General features: G+C 51.9%; 3 protein-coding genes across 9 annotated transcripts; 1 reads left to right on the top strand and 2 right to left on the bottom strand.

Annotated features, from left to right (window-relative positions):
• Positions 1-6,858: 6,858 nt before the first annotated feature.
• Positions 6,859-8,566, bottom strand: Tmem249 (transmembrane protein 249). Its single transcript, XM_012948244.1, has 6 exons — positions 8,558-8,566; positions 8,130-8,280; positions 7,853-7,947; positions 7,557-7,752; positions 7,301-7,386; positions 6,859-7,041 (listed from the first exon to the last, which is right to left on the bottom strand). The coding sequence occupies exons 1-6, from the start codon at positions 8,564-8,566 to the stop codon at positions 6,859-6,861; spliced, it is 720 nt and encodes a 239-aa protein (XP_012803698.1).
• A 467-nt stretch (positions 8,567-9,033) lies between these two features.
• On the bottom strand, positions 9,034-12,063 carry Fbxl6 (F-box and leucine rich repeat protein 6). 2 transcript variants are annotated; one of them, XM_012948305.2, is made up of 9 exons: positions 11,672-12,063; positions 11,149-11,307; positions 10,976-11,039; positions 10,566-10,697; positions 10,379-10,486; positions 10,178-10,291; positions 9,876-10,107; positions 9,547-9,793; positions 9,034-9,272 (listed from the first exon to the last, which is right to left on the bottom strand). In XM_012948305.2, exons 1-9 carry the CDS (start codon positions 12,061-12,063, stop codon positions 9,122-9,124), a joined length of 1,599 nt encoding a protein of 532 aa, XP_012803759.1. In that variant the 3' UTR covers positions 9,034-9,121. The 2 variants fall into 2 exon arrangements, with proteins under 2 accessions (XP_012803759.1, XP_044999327.1); XM_045143392.1 differs by lacking the exons at positions 10,379-10,486; positions 10,566-10,697.
• Positions 12,064-12,228: 165 nt separating this feature from the next.
• Slc52a2 (solute carrier family 52 member 2) lies at positions 12,229-14,526 on the top strand. Of its 6 annotated transcripts, none has more exons than XM_045144351.1 (5): positions 12,229-12,369; positions 12,488-12,794; positions 12,888-13,755; positions 13,853-13,976; positions 14,070-14,526. In XM_045144351.1, the coding sequence occupies exons 2-5, from the start codon at positions 12,665-12,667 to the stop codon at positions 14,280-14,282; spliced, it is 1,335 nt and encodes a 444-aa protein (XP_045000286.1). In that variant the 5' UTR covers positions 12,229-12,369; positions 12,488-12,664; the 3' UTR covers positions 14,283-14,526. The 6 variants fall into 6 exon arrangements, with proteins under 6 accessions (XP_045000286.1, XP_045000288.1, XP_045000287.1 ...); XM_045144353.1 differs by having other exon boundaries at positions 12,345-12,794; positions 12,888-13,003; positions 13,394-13,755; XM_045144352.1 differs by having other exon boundaries at positions 12,345-12,794; positions 12,888-13,024; positions 13,394-13,755.
• Positions 14,527-17,934: the final 3,408 nt, after the last annotated feature.

The raw sequence follows: 17,934 nt of genomic DNA, 5'->3' as shown, positions 1-17,934 counted from the left end.
AGAGTGAGACCCTGCCTGAGCCAGTGTTGGGGGAGAGACAGAAGGGCATGGTAGTATACACCTTTAATCCTAGCACTCATGGGGCAGAGGTAGGAGGATTGCTGTGATTTTGAGGCCAACCTGGAGCTACAGAGTGAGAGCTATGTCAATCTGGGCTACAGTGAGGCCTGACTTCAAAAAATTTAAAATTTTGGTAGGCTGTATAGAAATGGAAACCCTCACAGAGTTGATGTGAAATGTTCATTAGTACAGCCATCATACAAAGTAGTATCAATGCTCCTCAAAAAATTAAAAGTACAGCCCGCCTGGTGGCATAGACCTGTGACTTAGCTTCTCAGGATGGTTGAGGCAAAAAGACTGAAAGCTCAAGACCAGTCTGGGCAACTTAGTGAGATCCTGTCTCAAAATAAAAAGTAAAATAAGAGGCTGGGAAGATAGCTCAGTAGAGAACACTTGCCTAGCCTGCCTGTAGCCCTTGCTTAAATCCCCTATACTACCAACAAAAAAAGGATTAAAATTAAAACTACCAAGGGCCAGGCATGGTGGTGCACGCCTTTAATCCCAGCACTCAGGAGGCAGAGGTAAAAGGATTGCTGTGAGTTGAGGCCACCCTGAGATGACATAGTGAATTCCAGGTCAGGCTGGGCTAGAGTAGACCCTACTTTGAAAAACAAAAACAAAATTTAAAACTACCATAAATAAGGAAAGAAAGAAAGAAGGAAGAAAGAAGGGAGGGAGGGAGGGAGGGAGGGAGGGAGGGAGGGAGGGAGGGAGGGAGGAAGGGAGGAAGGGAGGAAGGGAGGAAGGGAGGAAGGGAGGAAGGGAGGAAGGGAGGAAGGAAAGCAAGCGACCACTTAAGCCTATGGGTGGATAAATACTCAAAGGAAATGCAATCAGACTGGGTTGCACATGCCTGTGATCTCAGTGCTTGAGAGGTAGAGGCAGGAGAATCACAAGTTCAAGGTCATTCTCAACTACAACTGATGAATGGATAAACAGCAAATACTCCTGGGGATGTGGCCTAGAGGTAGAGCACTTACCTGGCATGTTTAATCCCTAATCGTTTATTCTTATGTAGGTAGGTAGATATATATTGATAAATGAAGGATATCAATAGATGATAGATAATAGATGGATATGGTGGTTTGATTCAGGTGTCCCCCATATACTTATGTAAAAATATATGATATATATAGATGCTAGATCCCCAGCTGGTGGCAATTTGGGAATTGGAGACTCTTGGAATTAGTGTATTGTTGGGGGTGGGCTTATGGGTGTTATAGCCAGCTTTCCCTTGACAGTGTTTGGCACACTCTCCTGGTGCTATTGTCCACCTGATGTTGGCCAGGAGGTGATGTCCACCCTCAGCTCATGCCATCATTTCCCCTTTTATCATGGAGCTTCCACTTGAGTCTGTAAGCCAAAATAAACCCTTTCCTCCCACAAGCTGCTCTTGGTTGGGTGTTTTCTAACAGCAACTCAAAGCTGACTGCAACAATGGATGAATGACAAACAGCAAAATTTGCCTGAAATCAATGCAAACTAAGAGTGATGTGGTGGTTTGATTCAGGTGTCCCCCATAAACTTAGGTGTTCTGAATGCTAGGTTCCCAGCTGATGGATATTTGGGAATTAATGCCTCCTAGAGGGAGTGTATTGTTGGGGGAGGGCTTATGGGTATTAAAGCCAGTTTCCCAATGCCAGTTTTTGGCACACCCTCCTGTTGCTATAGTCCATCTTATGTTGGCCAGAGGGTGATGTCCACCTTCTGCTCATGCCATTGTTTTCCCCTGCCATCGTGAAGCTTCCCCTCAAGCCTGTAAGCCAAAATAAATCTTTTTTTCCCAGAAGCTGCTCTTGTTGAGTGATTTCTACCAGCAAGGTGAACCTGACTGCAACAAGTGAGATATGCTGTAGATTCCCCCAAGTTCCCCTTAGAAGGAAACAGCCCTACATACACTTTGGTTTCAAATTCTTGACTCTTGAGATGTGAAAAAGTAAGTGACTGCTGCTGTTATAAGCTCCAGGAAACCAATAAATTGCCACTCAGATTCTGGGCTTGTTTGTAGTACCGGAGATGAGTTCAGGGCTTCCCACATGCCAGGCAAGTGCTCTGCCACTGAGCTGCACCCTCCGCCCATATTTTCTTTTAGTCTTGAGTGATGTTGTAAGACACACTTGAGCTAAAAAGAGAAAAATTCCATTTTTCTCAAAATCCAGAGGAAATATTTCCTATTTAGGACTTGCCAGATTGAAAATATATTTTTCATTCATAGTCACCATCTTGCAAAAGGTTTATTTATTGATACTGTATAGTGTCAATGCAAAATACACAGCTCTTTCCTCAAAGGGGATAAGAGAGTTTATTCTGGAGCCAAATATGAGTGACCATGTTCCAGGAACACGGATTTAGGCTACTCCAAATTCCATGTTCCGATATGTTAACACTTTCATGAAGGTTTTATAGTTATGAACAAAAAAGGTCATAAATTTTCAAATTCATTCGCTGACCATCAGTTAGCAGGTTACAGCAAAGTGGGGAAATCTCTACCATAGGCCTCAGGTGCTGTCTGATGACATTCCTAGCCCTTGGGTTGGTGGAAGCTGGGGGTCTGTTGTTACATTCCCAAAAGGATTGTACCTGATTGACTGATAGTCAATGTTAGTTCAGACACAGAAGTGGATAATAAATGGCTATTAAGGGGCTAAAGGTACTCCAAGGTAATTTGGCTGGGATTAAAGGCATGAGCCACCACACCCATCCAACTTTATTTATTTGCAAGGAGAGAGAGGGGAGAGAAAGACAGAGAGAGAGGGAGAATTGGCACACCAGGGCCTCTTGCCACTGCAAGCAAACTCCAGATAATGTGCCACTTTATGCATCTGGCTTTATGTGGGTACTGGGAAATCAAATCCAGGCTGTCAAGCCTTGCAAGGAAGAGCCATTAACCACTGAGCCATTTCTCCAGTCCAACTCTATTTTTTTTTTTTTTAAGTACTTTATTTACTGGTCAGTGTGAGTGAGAAAGAGGCAGATAGAATGGGTGCACCAGGATCTCCAGCCACTGCAAATGAACCAGGCATGAGCCATCGTGTGCAGCTGGCTTACATGGGTACTGGGGAATCAAACTTGGGTCCTTAGGCTTTGTAGGCAAGCATCCTAACCGCTAAACCATCTTTCCAGCCCTTTCTTTTTTATAGGTAGGGCTTCACTTTAGCACAGGCTGACCTGGAATTCACTCTGTTTCAGGCTGGCCTTGAATTTATGGTGATCCACCTGCTTCTGCCTCTTGAGTGCTGGGATTAAAGCCATGCGCCACCACTCCTGGAACTTTATTTTTTTTTTCATATCAGTTCTTTCACTGGCCTGGAACTTGCCAAGTAGGTTAGATTGCCTGGACAGTGAGCCCCAAGGATCCACCTACTTCTGCCTCCCCAGCACTAGGGTTACAGATATGCATCACTATGCCTGGATTTTTGTATTTTTAAAAATAATTTTTCATTTTTATTTATTTATTTGAGAGTGACAGAGAGAGAGAGAGAGAGAATGGGTGTGCCAGGGCTTGCAGCCACTGCAAAGGAACTCCAGATGCGTGCGCCCTCTTGCATCTGGCTAACATGGGTCCTGGGGAATTGAGCCTCGAACCAGGGTCCTTAGGCTTCACAGGCAAGCACTTAACCTCTAAGCCATCTCTCCAGCCCTGGATTTTTGTATTTTATTTATTTGAAAAAGGGAGGGAGGGAGGGTCAGAAAAGAGAGAAGAGATGAAGAGGCAGATGTATAGAAAGAATGGGTGTGCCAGGGCTTTCAGCCACTGCAAACAAACTCCAAATGCATTTGCCACCTTGTGCATCTGGCTTACATGGGTACTAGGGAATTGAACCTGAGTCCTTAGGCTTCCCAGGCAAGTGCCTTAAAACCACTAAGCCACCTCTCTAGCCCTATGCCTAGCTTTTAAAATATTTTATTTATTTGGGGGCTGGAGAGATTGACTTAGTGGTTAAAACATTTGCCTGCAAAGTGCCCCCTTGTGCATCTGGCGAACGTGGATCCTGGGGAATCGAGCCTCAAACTGGGGTCCTTAGGCTTCACAGGCAAGCGCTTAACCACTAAGCCATCTTTCCAGCCTGATATGACCATTCTTTATTTCTACATTGACTAGATTTAGAATCACTACCTCTGGGAATGACTATGAGCATATTTCCAAAAAGATCTGCCTTGTATGTAGGTGGCACCATCTCAAGAGTTGAGGTCCTGAACTGCATAAAAAAGAGAAAATGAGGCTAGAGAGATGGCTTAGCGGTTAAGACACTTGCCTGTGAAGCCTAAGGACACAGGTTTGATTCCCTAGTGCCCATGTAAGCCAGATGCACAGGTGGCACATGCATCTGGAGTTTGCAGTGACTAAAGGCCTTGGTATGCCTATTTTCTCTCTCTCTCTCTCTCTCTGCCGTTCTTTCTCAAATAAATAGATAAATAAATATAAATACATATTTTCAAAAAAGAGAAAAAAAATCAAGCATTCATCTTTCTCTGCTCCCTGATGGTGGACACAATGTGACCATCCAGTTTATACTCTTCCCATGCCTTTCCCATCATCATGGGCTATATATCCCTTCACAATGTGAATCAAAACAGACCCTTACTCCTTTAAGTTGCTTCTTATCAGCTATTTGGTCCTAGTATCAAGGAAAGAAACTAATATAGCTCCAGATATTTGCTTCTCTCTCTCTTCAACACCTCACCCTGGTTCCCTAATGCTTTTCTTCCATTTAAAATATTCCCCTAAGGGTTGGGAGTGCAACTCAGCGGTAAAGTATTTACCTAACATGTGTGAGGCCCCATGTTTGATTCCCAGCACTGTAAAATAAATCAATAATAAGTACATTTCTTCCCTGTAGCACCTCATACACTCCTTGGGCCTAGCCCAATTCAGAACTCTCATTCACATCCTGGTAGCCAGCCCCGAAACTATGGACACACAAGAAGTTCATTGCTACCCAGTGTACAACCAGCTGTAAATAATACAGTATGTACCTTCCACTGAATCCGTTGTATAACTTCTAAAGCCTTGGCCTTTCCATCAATCCTCTTCAGGATCACAGGACCTCTCAGCTAATAACTTCCCAGTTGTTTCCCACTGCAAGGACTAAGCATCTGGAGTCCTTAAAAAACCCAGGACCCTAAGCCAGGTGAGGTTGTATATGCCTTTAATGCCAGCACTCAGGAGGTAGAGGTAGGAGGATCTCCTTGAGTTTGAGGCCACCCTGAGGTTACATAGTGAATTCCAGGTCAGCCTGGGCTAGAGCGAGACCCTACCTCAAAAAACAAAAACATTAAAAACCAGAACCCTGCCTTTGCTTTTTCATGGTTTTTATTTTTATTTTATTTTATTTTTGCTTTTTTTTTGTTTGTCAGGGTAGGGTCTCACTCTAGCCTAGGCTAACCTGGAATTCACTCTATAGTCACAGGGTGGCCTTGAACTCAGTGATCCTCTTACCTCTGCCTCCGAGTGCTGGGATTAAAGGAGTACTCCACCACACCCGGCCATATATATATATATATATTTATAATAAATATATATATATAAATATATTTATAATAAATATATATATAAATATATATATAAATATATATTTATTATATATATATATATATATATATATATATATATATATATTTATTTATTTATTTGTGGGGGGAAGTTGTTGTTGTCTTGCTTTTTTTTGAGGGGTGGAAGAGGCAGAGTTTCATGTAGCCCAGGTTGGCCTCAAACTTTCTATATAGCCAGCTATGGATGACTTCAAAATTCTGATCCTCCTGCCTCTGCCTCCTGTGTTGGGATTCTAGGAATATATCACAATGCCTGGTGTGTGGGGTGCTAGGATTAAATCCAGGACTTCATGAAAGTTAGGCAAGCATTCTCTATGAACTGATCCACATCCTCAGTTCCCTTAGTAACTTTTTAACAGGGGGCTCCATATTTTCACTGGGGGGGGTGTCTGCAAATTACATACCCAGTCATGTCCACAAGCTAACCAGAGAGCCAAGCAGAGGCAGGCATTGCTTCTCTGAGATCCATGTGTCACTGCTTTCTCTGCTGCACGGCAGCCCCAGCACCACAAGGCCTCAGGGCTATTGTGAGAGCCAGGTGCTTTTCTGGACACAAAGGTCAGCAGATACAGAGAACCTCTATAGGTAGGGGGAGGGCTTACACCCGTCTGAAGATTCTGGAAGCCCACTTTCTAGGAAGGGGAGGGCTTACACCTGTCTGAAGATTCTGGAAGCCCACTTTCTAGGAAGGGGAGGGCTTGCACCCTGTCTGAAGATTCTGGAAGCCCACTTTCTAGGAGGTGTGCGTAAGTAATGTGGGGAAGTCTGGCCTGGCTGCCTGGGAAGGCCCATGGCATATCCTCTGGCTCTACCCAACTCATTGTTATGTGGACTAGGGTCAGATGCCTGGGAGCATGAGCCAAATGGACCAATTAGAGTCTGATTCCTGGACTTCACTCACTGGTTAGCATCTCCAAGGTCATGTAGGACCAGTTCAGCACTGTTGACCAAAAGGCTCAGAAAGTCCTAAGCCTTCTGGTGATGAGTTCAAGCTCTTAGAGGTCTGGCCTCATGCCACTCTCTTCTCTTCCAACCTATCAGCTGGAGAAAATAGAAGGTCTACACTAGGGGAAAACCCTAAAAGGGAGTCCCCCCCCAAACAAACAAAGAACAAAAAACTACATGGCTAGAGCTGAGGCAGCTTTAGTGACAGAAAAGCCAGGGGGTGGTGGGCTGGCTGGTAGTCCCCTCAGGTTGAAGGTGGGAAGTTGTAGGGAAAAGGGGGCTGGGGTACAGAGCCGAGGGTCACACATCCAGGTCAGAGACACTTGGCTTGTTGTAGGTGCGTGTCTTCCTCTGCACGATGCCAGGGTTATAGGTGGCACCCATGGGCCAGTGCCGGACCACATGACGGTAGGAGGAGGCCAGGTAGTCAAAGTAGTTGATGTTGAGTTTCCGGGCCATATGCCGGCCCAGGAATTCCATCTGCTACGGAGCAGATGGCACCCAGGTCTCCCGGAACAAGAGAGGCCCCACTAGCTCACCTTTTAGGTATCCCTTCTCCTTACCAGGGGGCATCCCTGCCTGACAGTCCAGTTGCCCTCACTACCCCTGGCAGAGTAGAGGCACTGTGGAGGCACCATAGTGTATTTACCCCCTGAATGCAAAATGATCCCATCCAAGGACCCTAAGCATCAGTCTATTTCATTTTGTCCAGAGGAGGGGGGCCTTCCAGGGTCCGACCTACCTCATAATGCTCTGACAACTGTACCAGCACCAGCGGCTCCAGCTTGTGGCCACAAAGAACCAGCTGATAGAAGCACCTTCCATAGGCTGTGATAGGTGAGCCGTTCAGCCAGGGGCCTCCAGGGTGGGGAGAGTGAGGTGGGGCCTCCAGGGTGGGGAGAGTGAGGTGGGGCCTCCAGGGTGGGGAGAGTGAGGTGGGGCAAGGCCAACTGGGCTGACCCTCTCCCTTGCCCACCCTTTCCTATCCCAGGCATCACCATCGGAGCTGAACGCCAGGCGCACGTAGACCAGGTGCATGGGCCCCTGACACACAGTGCGACCACGGATGGAGAAATGGTACATGCCACGCGTGTGGTTTAGCACAAGACGGCGTCGGGGCAAGGAGGAGATCATGAGCCACAGGCCTACACACATGCCATATCCAAAGAAACACCAGAGTTCCGGTTTAGGATCCTATGGGCACCAGGGTTTGTTAGAATGGCAGACTCAGGAGGCAGCCCCCCACCTGTGGCCCTCACTGAAGGGCTATGGAATGGGAAGTAGGAGCTTGGACCTTTCTCAGGGTGTCCCAGAGGATCCGAAGAATGCAGATGATGAAGAGCAGTGCCCCCTTCCAGAGTGAGTCCAGGTAGTACTCCAGCACGAAGACTGAGGATGGTGAGGCCCAGTGCATGAGGACAGTGCCAGGGCTTGGCAGAGGAAGGACCCACCCTGTGCAGATTCTCAGCACTACTGTGGTGTCCGTGGCCACAGGTGTACCTGCTTGCCCCAACCTATCCGGGCTTTAGGCAGGGTCCCCACCCAAAGGCCTTCTCCGCCACCCAAAGCACCATCAGGCTGTTGCTGCTGGAAGGGGTAAAAGCTGTTGTTTTTGAGGCGCTTGGCCAAGTGACGCTCGGTGCAGAAGAATCCTAGAGCCCAGAGCTGGAAGCGCTTGGCCACAAAGGTTGTGGGCAGGCCACTGATCCGGTCCTTGGGGATCTAGGTCAGGCAGAGGTGGTCAGCATGTGGCTTGCCAACTACCACCACCTACTGCCGAAAGTTGAGCTCATACCTGGGAGAACCAAGTGTCCAGGGTTGCAATCCACTAAGGAGCAGAAGCTCCCAGACAACTGCAGGCAGGGCAGGGAAGCAGGTAGCAGTCCAGGCTAGGCTGCCTGGGTTCTAGAAGTTCAGGCCTGCAGGATTCTAGAAGGGGCTCTTCTGTTGTGCACATCCTGTTGGCGGGCATGCACTTCCTGGCCAGTGTCCACCACACTGAAGGCATTCTGGTTGTCCTCACTGAACAGCCCAAGTGTAAGCTGCTCAGGAGGCTAGCTATCCCCTCACAGAATCCTGTGGCCAAAGGTCCCTTTGACTCTTCACAACTTCAAGTCCCTCCCACATCCTCAGAGTGCTCAGTTGTCTCCAGGGTGGGACACACATTGCTCAAGTTCCAAATCTTGAAGTGAGTAGACAAAGACAGAACAGCTGGGTGGGCTGGGGAGTGTTTGGGGTCACCCCATCTCCAGGCCTTCTGGGCTATTATATAGCCAGCTCCATTTGTTATAAACCCAAGGACCATACATAAGCCAGGGATGCTGGCCCATGCCTGTAATCCCAGCACCCACAGGCAGAAGCCTGACTGCTTGTGTTTGTGGCTAGTTTGGGCATCATAATGAATTCCAGACCAACCTGGATTAGAGTGAGACTACCTCTCAAATAAAACAAAACCCCCAAAACAAAACACCAAAGTTCCTAAAAATGTTTTATTGTAACAAAAAATTCAAACATCTCAAAGTGAAAAAGGGGGCAGGGCTAGTAGGTTCCTAAACCCAGATGACTATCTGGGGGAGGGTGGGCTGGTTAGCAGCTGCTCCAAACACCAGTGGATTTCTTCTAGGCCACGATAGACACGCTTCAGGCCCCTGGGAAGACAGCGGCAGGACTCCAGGTTGAGGTAGAGCAAGCCTGGACAGCTGCTAATCACACAACTGTGGAGAGAACAGGCCGTGGTAAAGTGAGCTGCTGGCTCAGGAGCCCTGCTTGCCTGTACACTACAGCTGCCTGCCTTCCACAGCTATCTAGACTCAAGCCTAGTAATTTAGGTGTTTCCATGGCCAATCCCAAGAAAGGGTTCTGCTAGTAAACATGCTCCTTTTACACTCTGGAGATGTCAGGCCAGGCAGCATATGACCTCTGGGCCCCAGGAAGACATGGCACCTACGTGGCATTTAGATCCAAGGGGCTGAGGAAAGGAACACTGACCTGACTGTGTTTGGTGTGACACGAGTACCCCTGAGGTTGAGAGAACACAAGGCTGGGCGTAAGACCCCAGTGCTGCCTGAGAAAACAGTAAGGGCCCGCTCCAAGTCATTTTCGCTGAAGGCCTGGCCACTGAAGTCCAGTTCCCGCAGGGTGTGATGCCACTTCTGGGTCAACAGTGAACTGCCCTCCTTAACTGGGGTCAGCCAGTCCAATATGCCATAGAGGCCCAGGTGCAGCTGCTCCAGCTCTGAGAGGAGAGGATTGTGAACGGCAGGTAGGCAAAGGGCTGCACATTCCATATGCCCGACCACTACCCAGAAACAACTGACCCTGACATGGCAGACTACACAGGCCAGCAGGCGTGACCCGGGAACAGCCACGAAGATCCAGGAGGCGCAGATTAGGGGAGCCATGGAGTAGGCGGGCTAGGACATCATTGCTCACAAAGGTGCAGACAGAGCCAGCTAGGCAGAGCTCCTCTAGCCTGGGGAAGCCTGGTCCTGGGGCCACCCCTCGCACGCAGGGCTTGGGCAGCCATATCAGGTTCAATAGCCGCAGCACCTGGGGACCAAAGCCCATGCTGCAGCTAGAGAGGTGGGTGGCGGGTGGGATGGGTAGGGACTTACTATACCTGTAGTTGAGGGCAGCCCTTCTGCAGAGCCTCCACTGGCAGGTGCAGAGGAGTGTTATTGCAGCTCATGCCAGTGCTCACCTCCAGGACCTGGAGCTGGGGACAGCAACTGCCCTGCAGCAGGGGAGGGACATGCCAGCTCAGAGGCCTGGAAGCCCCCTGCTCATCATGTGGCCTTGCTCCTGCCCATTGCCAACCTACCAGCAGTGCACTCAAAATGGCTGTTGTTTGGGAACTGTAGGTCAACCACAGCTTATGCATACGGAGTCCTGCCTCCTCCAAAAAGCTCACCACAGCTGTAGATTCCACCTGAGGACCCAGCACAGAGGTGCCTGTCATTTCACTCTGGCCCAGGCTTCTTCAGGACCCCATGGCACACAGGGCTCACCATGGAATGCTGGAGGTCCAGGCTGTGGAGATGGCAGCAGGCTTTGGCTAACATGACCAGAGTATCAGCAGTCACATTGTGGCAGTCCGAAAGCTTGAGGAAGGTGAGCTGAGGACAGGACTTGCTAACCAGCTACAGCAAGAGAGAGGCCTGCTGGGGTTGGGGCAGGGCAGGTGAAGGCCCACAAGGCCACTGGTGGTCATACCAACCCCTCTATGGCCCCAGCTGTAACCTGCACTCCATCCATGCGAGGCCTGCCTTGGTGACCCCCCCCCCCGCACCTCCCTACTGTGCCAACAAGAAAGGAGACAGGCAAGTGAACAAGCATCCCAGTGGGGAACTACCAGGCCACTTCCTGAAAGTCGTGGACAACCCAGTTGTCAGAGCTGGTGTGTGGGGCAAGCTCTCACCTTCAACACAGCGTGTACCTGAGACTTCCAATGGATGAGAGTCAGCCTCTGGAGCTGTGAGCACCTGAGGGACACGAGACCCAGCTGTACTGGCATTCCCACGCTGCTGCTCAAGCCAGCACCCCCACCCCATCCAAGAGTGTAGAGACACAGATGGAGCAGGGGACTCTCACCGATTGGGTATGAGCCATTCCAGAGAAGCAAGGAGCTTTTTCTCCGCCTTAAGGCTACCCTTGGCAGCCCGACCAACCACAGGAGGCGACAGAGTCACAGTGTGCCAGAGCGCGGGGTGGGAGGAGGCCTCGTGCCAGAGGCGGCACACTCGCGCAGCCCTGAGGAGGAATAGTTCTATCCGGGTGCATCATGGGCGATGCCCACGGGGAGATTTCTAGAGAGTCGATCTAGCTGGGAGTGCTGGCTCACGCCCGGAATACCAGCGCTGGAGGGCGGGGGGGAGGGGCTGGGGAGGAGGATCACCTTGAGCTCGACGTCAGCCCGGGCTAGCGTGGGACCTGCCTCAGAATGGGGGCGGGGTGGGGCAGAAGGCTGCGCAAGTTGCGGCGAAGCGGACACCGGTTCAAGGACGGGCTCCTGGGGCGCCAAGGGCACCGGCGCGTAAGCGCTCCGAGGCCGCCGCCGCCGCCCGGCCCCGCCCGTCACCGACCAGGCGGGCCGCGTCTACGGCGCTGCGTGTACCTGCCAAGGAATGGCACGGGCCCGTCGCTCGCCACCAGCAGCTCGAAAATCTGCACCAGGACTTCCACGGGAATGCGGTCTCCCCAGCCCGCGTCGGGGCCCGGCTCTGGCGTCGGCTCTGGCCGGGGCCGGGCCCGGAGCTTGGCAGTCGCCGTACAGCTACGAGCCAGCGGCCGAGGGGCGCGGCGGGTAGCGCGCCGGTGAGGACGGGCGCGGGAGGGCTCCAGGCCGGGCATCACGAGCAGCATACTGTCCGTCTGCAGCAGGTGATACCCAGAGCCGCGAGGCGCCAGCCGTTCCCACCACCAGTCCTCGGCCGAGCGGGACCACGTCCCGGGCCGCGCGGAGCTTCGAACGCGGCGGCGGGACCGACGCGAGGCCGCGGGAGCCATGGCCGCGTAGGGCTCGGAGAGAGACGCCCGGCAGACCGGAAGGGGCGGGCCTTCGAGCGCCGACTCCGCTCCGCCCGGCTTCCGGGGCGGGGCTTCCGTCGCGGGGACGCGAGTTCTGCCGGTGCGTGCCCGTCAGTCCCGGCGGGGGCCGGCGTGTGCTGTCAGCCTGCGCACCTCCGGGCTGGGAGGAAGGTCTGCGGTCTGCCGCAGGTCATTCCCCGGCCGGCGGCCTGCATTGACAACCGTAAATTCGCAAAGCCGCAGCGGTTTGTCCGCGCAGGGTCTCGTTTTCCCGCCAGCAGCCAGGTGGGTTCGCCAACCTCGTCTTCTAACCTGGAGCCTCGCTTTGGGCCTGCTTCCTGCTCGTCCTTGCGCCAGCTCCTTTGTACCTGCGACTCCTGATCCTCCTACCGCGCCCCTCCAGGTAACCTAGCTTTGCAGTCTGTCCAGACCTGACTTCGGTTCTGGCCCACGTGCCTGTTTCCTCCACCTGGAAGAGGCCTGGCTCTGGCCTCTGAAAAGCCAGAGAATCTTGGGACCTAGGTAGGGCACCTAGCGGGCTGTGACCTTCGCCCCGCCCTGGAGGGTCTCCTTCGGCAGAATGGCAGCACCCCCGCTGTGCCGTCTGGTGCTGACCCATCTGCTAGTTGCCCTCTTCGGCATGGGCGCCTGGGCTGCAGTCAACGGGATCTGGGTGGAGCTGCCCGTGGTGGTGAAAGAGCTCCCGGAGGGTGAGTGAGGGGAAGTGGGCGGAGGTGGGCTGAGGCTGCCCTTCGACCCTTAGCCAAGGGCCCTGACATGAACCCCCCCCCCGCCCCCCGCAGGCTGGAGCCTCCCTTCGTACCTTTCTGTGCTTGTGGCGCTGGGAAACCTGGGTCTGCTGCTGGTGACCCTGTGGAGGCGGCTGGCTCCGGGCAAGGGCGAGAGGGTCCCCATCCAGGTTGTGCAAGGACTGAGTATGGTGGGCACAGCCCTTCTGGCCCCTCTGTGGCACCATGTGGCTCCAGTGGCAGGGCAGCTCCACTCGGTGGCCTTTCTCACTCTGGCGTTTGTACTGGCGCTTTCCTGCTGTGCCTCTAACGTCACTTTTCTGCCCTTCCTGAGCCACCTACCACCTCCTTTTTTACGGTCTTTCTTTCTGGGTCAGGGCCTGAGTGCCCTTATGCCTTGTGTGCTGGCCTTGGTACAGGGGGTGGGCCGGCTCGAGTGTCTGCCTGCTCCAGCCAATGGCACCCCTGGCCCCCCCATCAATTTCCCTGAGCGTTTTACTGCCAGCACTTTCTTCTGGACACTGACTGCCCTTCTGGTCACTTCAGCTGCTGCCTTCCAGGGTCTTCTCTTACTACTGCCATCACCACCATCTGTACCCTCAGGGGGCCCAAGCACAAGCCTGCGGGTGAGAACACCAGGAGCGGAGGAAGAGGAAGAGGCCTCACCGCTGCAGGAGCCACCGGGCCAGGCAGCAGGCACCACCTCCAGCTCGGACCCTAAGGCCCATCAGCTGTTTTCTGCCCGTAGTGCCTGCCTACTGGGTCTACTGGCTGTCACTAATGCACTGACCAATGGTGTGTTACCTGCTGTGCAGAGCTTTTCCTGCCTGCCCTACGGGCACCTGGCGTACCACCTGGCTGTTGTATTGGGCAGCTCTGCCAACCCCCTTGCCTGCTTCCTGGCCATGGCTGTGCTGTGCAGGTGCACATGGGCCCCAAGGTCTGGGGGTGGGGGAGGAAGTGAGGTGGGGACCAGGTCCTGGCACAGCCAATTCTGAGTTTCAGTCTATCCATGGCAGGTCCCTGGTAGGGCTGTGTGGCCTCTCTTTGCTGGGCATGCTCTTTGCCACCTATCTGATGACACTGGCAGTCCTAAGTCCCTGTCCTCCCCTGGTAGGCACCTCTGCAGGTGTGGTCCTTGTGGTAAGTATGGTGGGGACATGAAGTGGGGATGAGGCTTGCCCTGGAATAGGGACACTTTATGTTCAGCCTGCTGCCACACCTCCTCATCCCCAGGTGCTGTCGTGGGTGCTGTGTGCAGGTGTGTTCTCGTATGTCAAGGTGGCAGTCAGTTCCATGCTGCATGGCGGGGGCCGGCCAGCTTTGCTAGCCGCTGGTGTGGCTATCCAGATGGGATCCCTGCTTGGTGCCATTGCCATGTTCCCTCCCACAAGCATCTATCACGTATTCCACAGTGGAGAGGACTGTGTGGACTTGTGTGGCTCCTGAGCCTGGACATGCGGGACTGACTCCATCTCACTTGTCTCCTCCTGGAGGCTGCCATAGTGCCTGAGTGCCTATGGTCTGGGGAAGCCTCCTCATACACAGACACTCATGGACACCTGCACACTCCAAAAGAGACCTGGTGTTTCAGGCCAGGGTGAGGACCAAAGAGCAGACCTGGAGCCAAGGACACTGGGCTTCATCATGGGACTTGTGTGGGATTTGCACAATAAAGTATCTTTATTTAGTAGGTTGTTAATCCCATGAACACCTTTTCGTATGCAGGCCAACCTTCTTCCCTAGAAGCTGGCATGGCTTCTGGGCAGGTATCCTGACCCCCCAGCCCCCAGGCTGTTCTTAGATACTGCTCCATTACTTCTTGAAACTATGTGAGGGGACAAAGGCCAGCTAGGGCTCAGAGGCAGTTTAGCGTCTCCAGCTTGGAGCCTGCTGGACAATCAGCAGGGCCATTGCTTCAGCACCCTTTGAGGGCATGAGAATCTGGGAATGGTAGTGCTGCCTAGGAACTTCCTTCCAGGAACTTCATGTCAGTGTTTGGTGTGAGATACAGACACAAGACTCAGTGAGCCTATATAAAGTCCCAGCTTTCTCAGGACCTTTCAGCCTGAGAGCATTGCCTGCCTACCCTCAAGCTACCAGCTTATGACTTCCAGCCTCTGCAGTCAAAGTCCCCAACTCCTGTATTCAGGCAGACTTGTTGGAGCTGCCTTCTCCCCAGGCTGCTGGTAGGCAACTGCTTATGCAGACTGGACTGTTGCCCCTTAACATCTTTAGGGAGCAGCCCCTACCACTGCTTTTCTGGGCTAGGTGGTTTTTAGGCTACCACACAACGATGGGGACCTCAAGTAGAACTGGAAGAGCCCTTTAGCCACAAGGATTCAGTGAAGCCTGTGCTAGAGTAGAGGCCTGTGGGGCAGGTAGGACACCAGCTGTGACCCATTGTGACTAGCCTGACATGACTCATTTTCACACACACAGAGTTCCTGGCCTATCTAGGCAAAGGCTTTTAGTTCTGTGGGAAGCATTTCTCACTCTCGGTGGCCAAGTTCCTCCGGATGCTTATTCTAAACATCAGAACCCTCTTGTCTCTGGCCTGGCTTCCTGACCTTGTCTCCCCTTTCATGATCTTGGCAGGACCAGTTAAGCTGTGGGAGTGTCTCTGAGAACCTGGGGTTGGGTGGCTCTGAAGTTGGCCCCGAGGAGTGGGGAGAGGCCAGACTGGTTGACAAGTTATTTAGGTACTACAGGGCCTGCAGGATTAGGGCAGTATATGGAGATGAGGGGGAGACATCAGCTGGGGCCAGTGGCTAGGATTTGGTCTCATATCCTTCCCCTCTAGGACTTGACCCACCTTCCTGGCTGCCTTTGTTCCTGGTCAGCATCCACGTTTAGGGCTCACCCTTCTCTGGCTACTTCCCAGCTCGTCTCCCTTCCCTCTGGTCAGTGATCAAAAGCATTCCTGCAGTGCTAGAGAGATGGCTTAGCAAAGCCTTAAGGACACAGTATCCATGTAAGCCAGATAAACAAGGTGCTGTATGCATCTAGAGTTTGTTTGCAGTGGCTAGAGGCTCTAGTGTGACCATTCTCTTTCTATCTCTCAAAAAATTAAAAAAAAAATTTGTTTTGTTTTTCAAGGTAAGGTCTCACTCTAGCCCAGGCTGACCTAGAATTCACTATGTAATCTCAGGGTGGCCTTGAACTCTTGGAGATCCTCCTACCTCTGCCTCCCAAGTGCTGGTATTAAAGGCATGTGCCACTACTGCCTGGCTTCAAATATCTTTTGAAAAACTTAGAAAACAGTATTCCTGTAGCCCCTGTCCAGTGCTCACATGGGCCCTTGGTGCAAAGTCTGCCAGGCTGAAGAGCAGCAGAGCCCTGCCTAGCCCCACAGACACACATGGTCTGGAAAGAATGGTCAGGTACCTGGGGCTAGAGGTGGTTGGTCTAAAGTCCCAGGGCCTTCCTGATCTGCCATAGGAAATAGCAAGGATCAGAATAGCAAGGGGTATTGTAGAAGGTAATTTACCCAGAAGAGAAGCCAGGCCATCTCTCAAGCCCAGGGGACAGGATAGCCCAACACCCAAGCAGGACACCCACCTCATTTAGCTAAACAAGGGGTCTTAGTGATCTGTTGGCAGTGTCACGAGGCCCTGGCATGCACACCATAAATTAAAAAAAAAAAATTTCTTTTGGCTTTTCAAGGTAGGGTCTCCCTGTAGCCCAGGCTGACATGGAATTCACTCTGTAGCCTGAGGGTGGCCTTGAACTCTAGGCAACCCTCCTACTGCTGCCTCCCAAGTGCTGGGATTAAAGACGTGCACCACCATGCCTGGCTTAAATAAATTTTAAAAAATGATTTTACTCATTTGCAAGCAGAGAGATATAGAGAGATAGAGAATGGATGCACCAGGGCCTCCAGCCACTGCAGATGAACTCCAGACACATGCGCCATCTTGTGTATGTGGCTTACGTGGGTCCTGGGGAAATTGAACCAGGGTCCTTATGCTTCACAGGCCAGCGCCTTAGCCAGTGAGCCCCTCAAAAATTTTTTTCAGAATAAAAAGCATGGTGTTCTCCATGCTAAGGTCCTTGAAGGTAGGCCTGTGACACCTCCTTAGGCAGGGAGCCAATTGCTTGCAAGAACAAGCTAACAGGATCATCAATCCCAACGCAGTGTGTCCTCAAATAAGGTGAAAGTCAAGCCAACAAGTGTGCCTTTAACCAGTCTACCCCGGAGTTTTGTCAGGGTGGTCTAGCTAGTCTCAAGAAGTCCAGCTCTTGAGTGTTTATAAGAAGACAGTGAGCCCTCCCGACAGATAAGGAGCAGGTCAGGGAAGCACCCTGAGAGAGAGTTCGAGGGAGGGCCGAAAGGCCAAAAGAATGACTGGTGGGTGACTCCACCTGTGCTGCTGTGTGCCCAGTGGCCTGAGCTGACCCAAATGCTTCAGGTCAGGGGCAGGAGAGGGTTTGGATTTCCAAATCTCAGCTATGACAAACCCACTGACATTTGCTTGAATACACAAGGAATCTGTGAGCCAATGTAAGTGGGCAATTAAGGAAAGGAGGTGCTTTGAGGAATATGAATTGGGATGGGAAAGAAATTTTAGGAGCTGGAATGCAGCTTAGTGGCAGAGTACCTGCTTGCCTGTGCCGTGATTGGATTTAATCTCCAGTGGAGCTCTCCCCTTTCCCCTCCGCCCACTACCACCTAGCCATGCTAAACCTGGGACTCTGGGACTGACTCCTTGTGTGGTAATTGAAGTTGTGTCTGGGCTAAGAGGAGAGAATGTTCCCTTCCCCCAGCCCCACATCTCTATACACCAGCCAAGGCCCCTCAGAGCAGTTTCTCTATAAAGCCCTCTCCCTAGCCCTTTCTCTTTTCCTCTCTCCTGCTCTAGGTGCAAACAACTTCTTCCCCTCTATCCCTCTGTTTCATGCACACACTCCTGTCTTGTCTGACTCTCTTCTCTGTTACATACAATAAAATCATAGATCCAACAACCTGTCAATCTTAATCCTCCATTGCAAACCCTAGAACTTAACACCCAGAACTGCAGGGGGGAAAAAACTAAGGAGCTGGAGAGATGGCTTAGCAGTTAAGGCGCTTGCCTGCGAAGCCTAAGGACCCATATTTGCC

The sequence above is a fragment of the Jaculus jaculus genome, chromosome 2 (genome assembly GCF_020740685.1).
Source record: "Jaculus jaculus isolate mJacJac1 chromosome 2, mJacJac1.mat.Y.cur, whole genome shotgun sequence".
Classification (NCBI taxonomy): domain Eukaryota; kingdom Metazoa; phylum Chordata; class Mammalia; order Rodentia; family Dipodidae; genus Jaculus; species Jaculus jaculus.
This window is presented reverse-complemented; position numbering and strand designations above follow the sequence as displayed.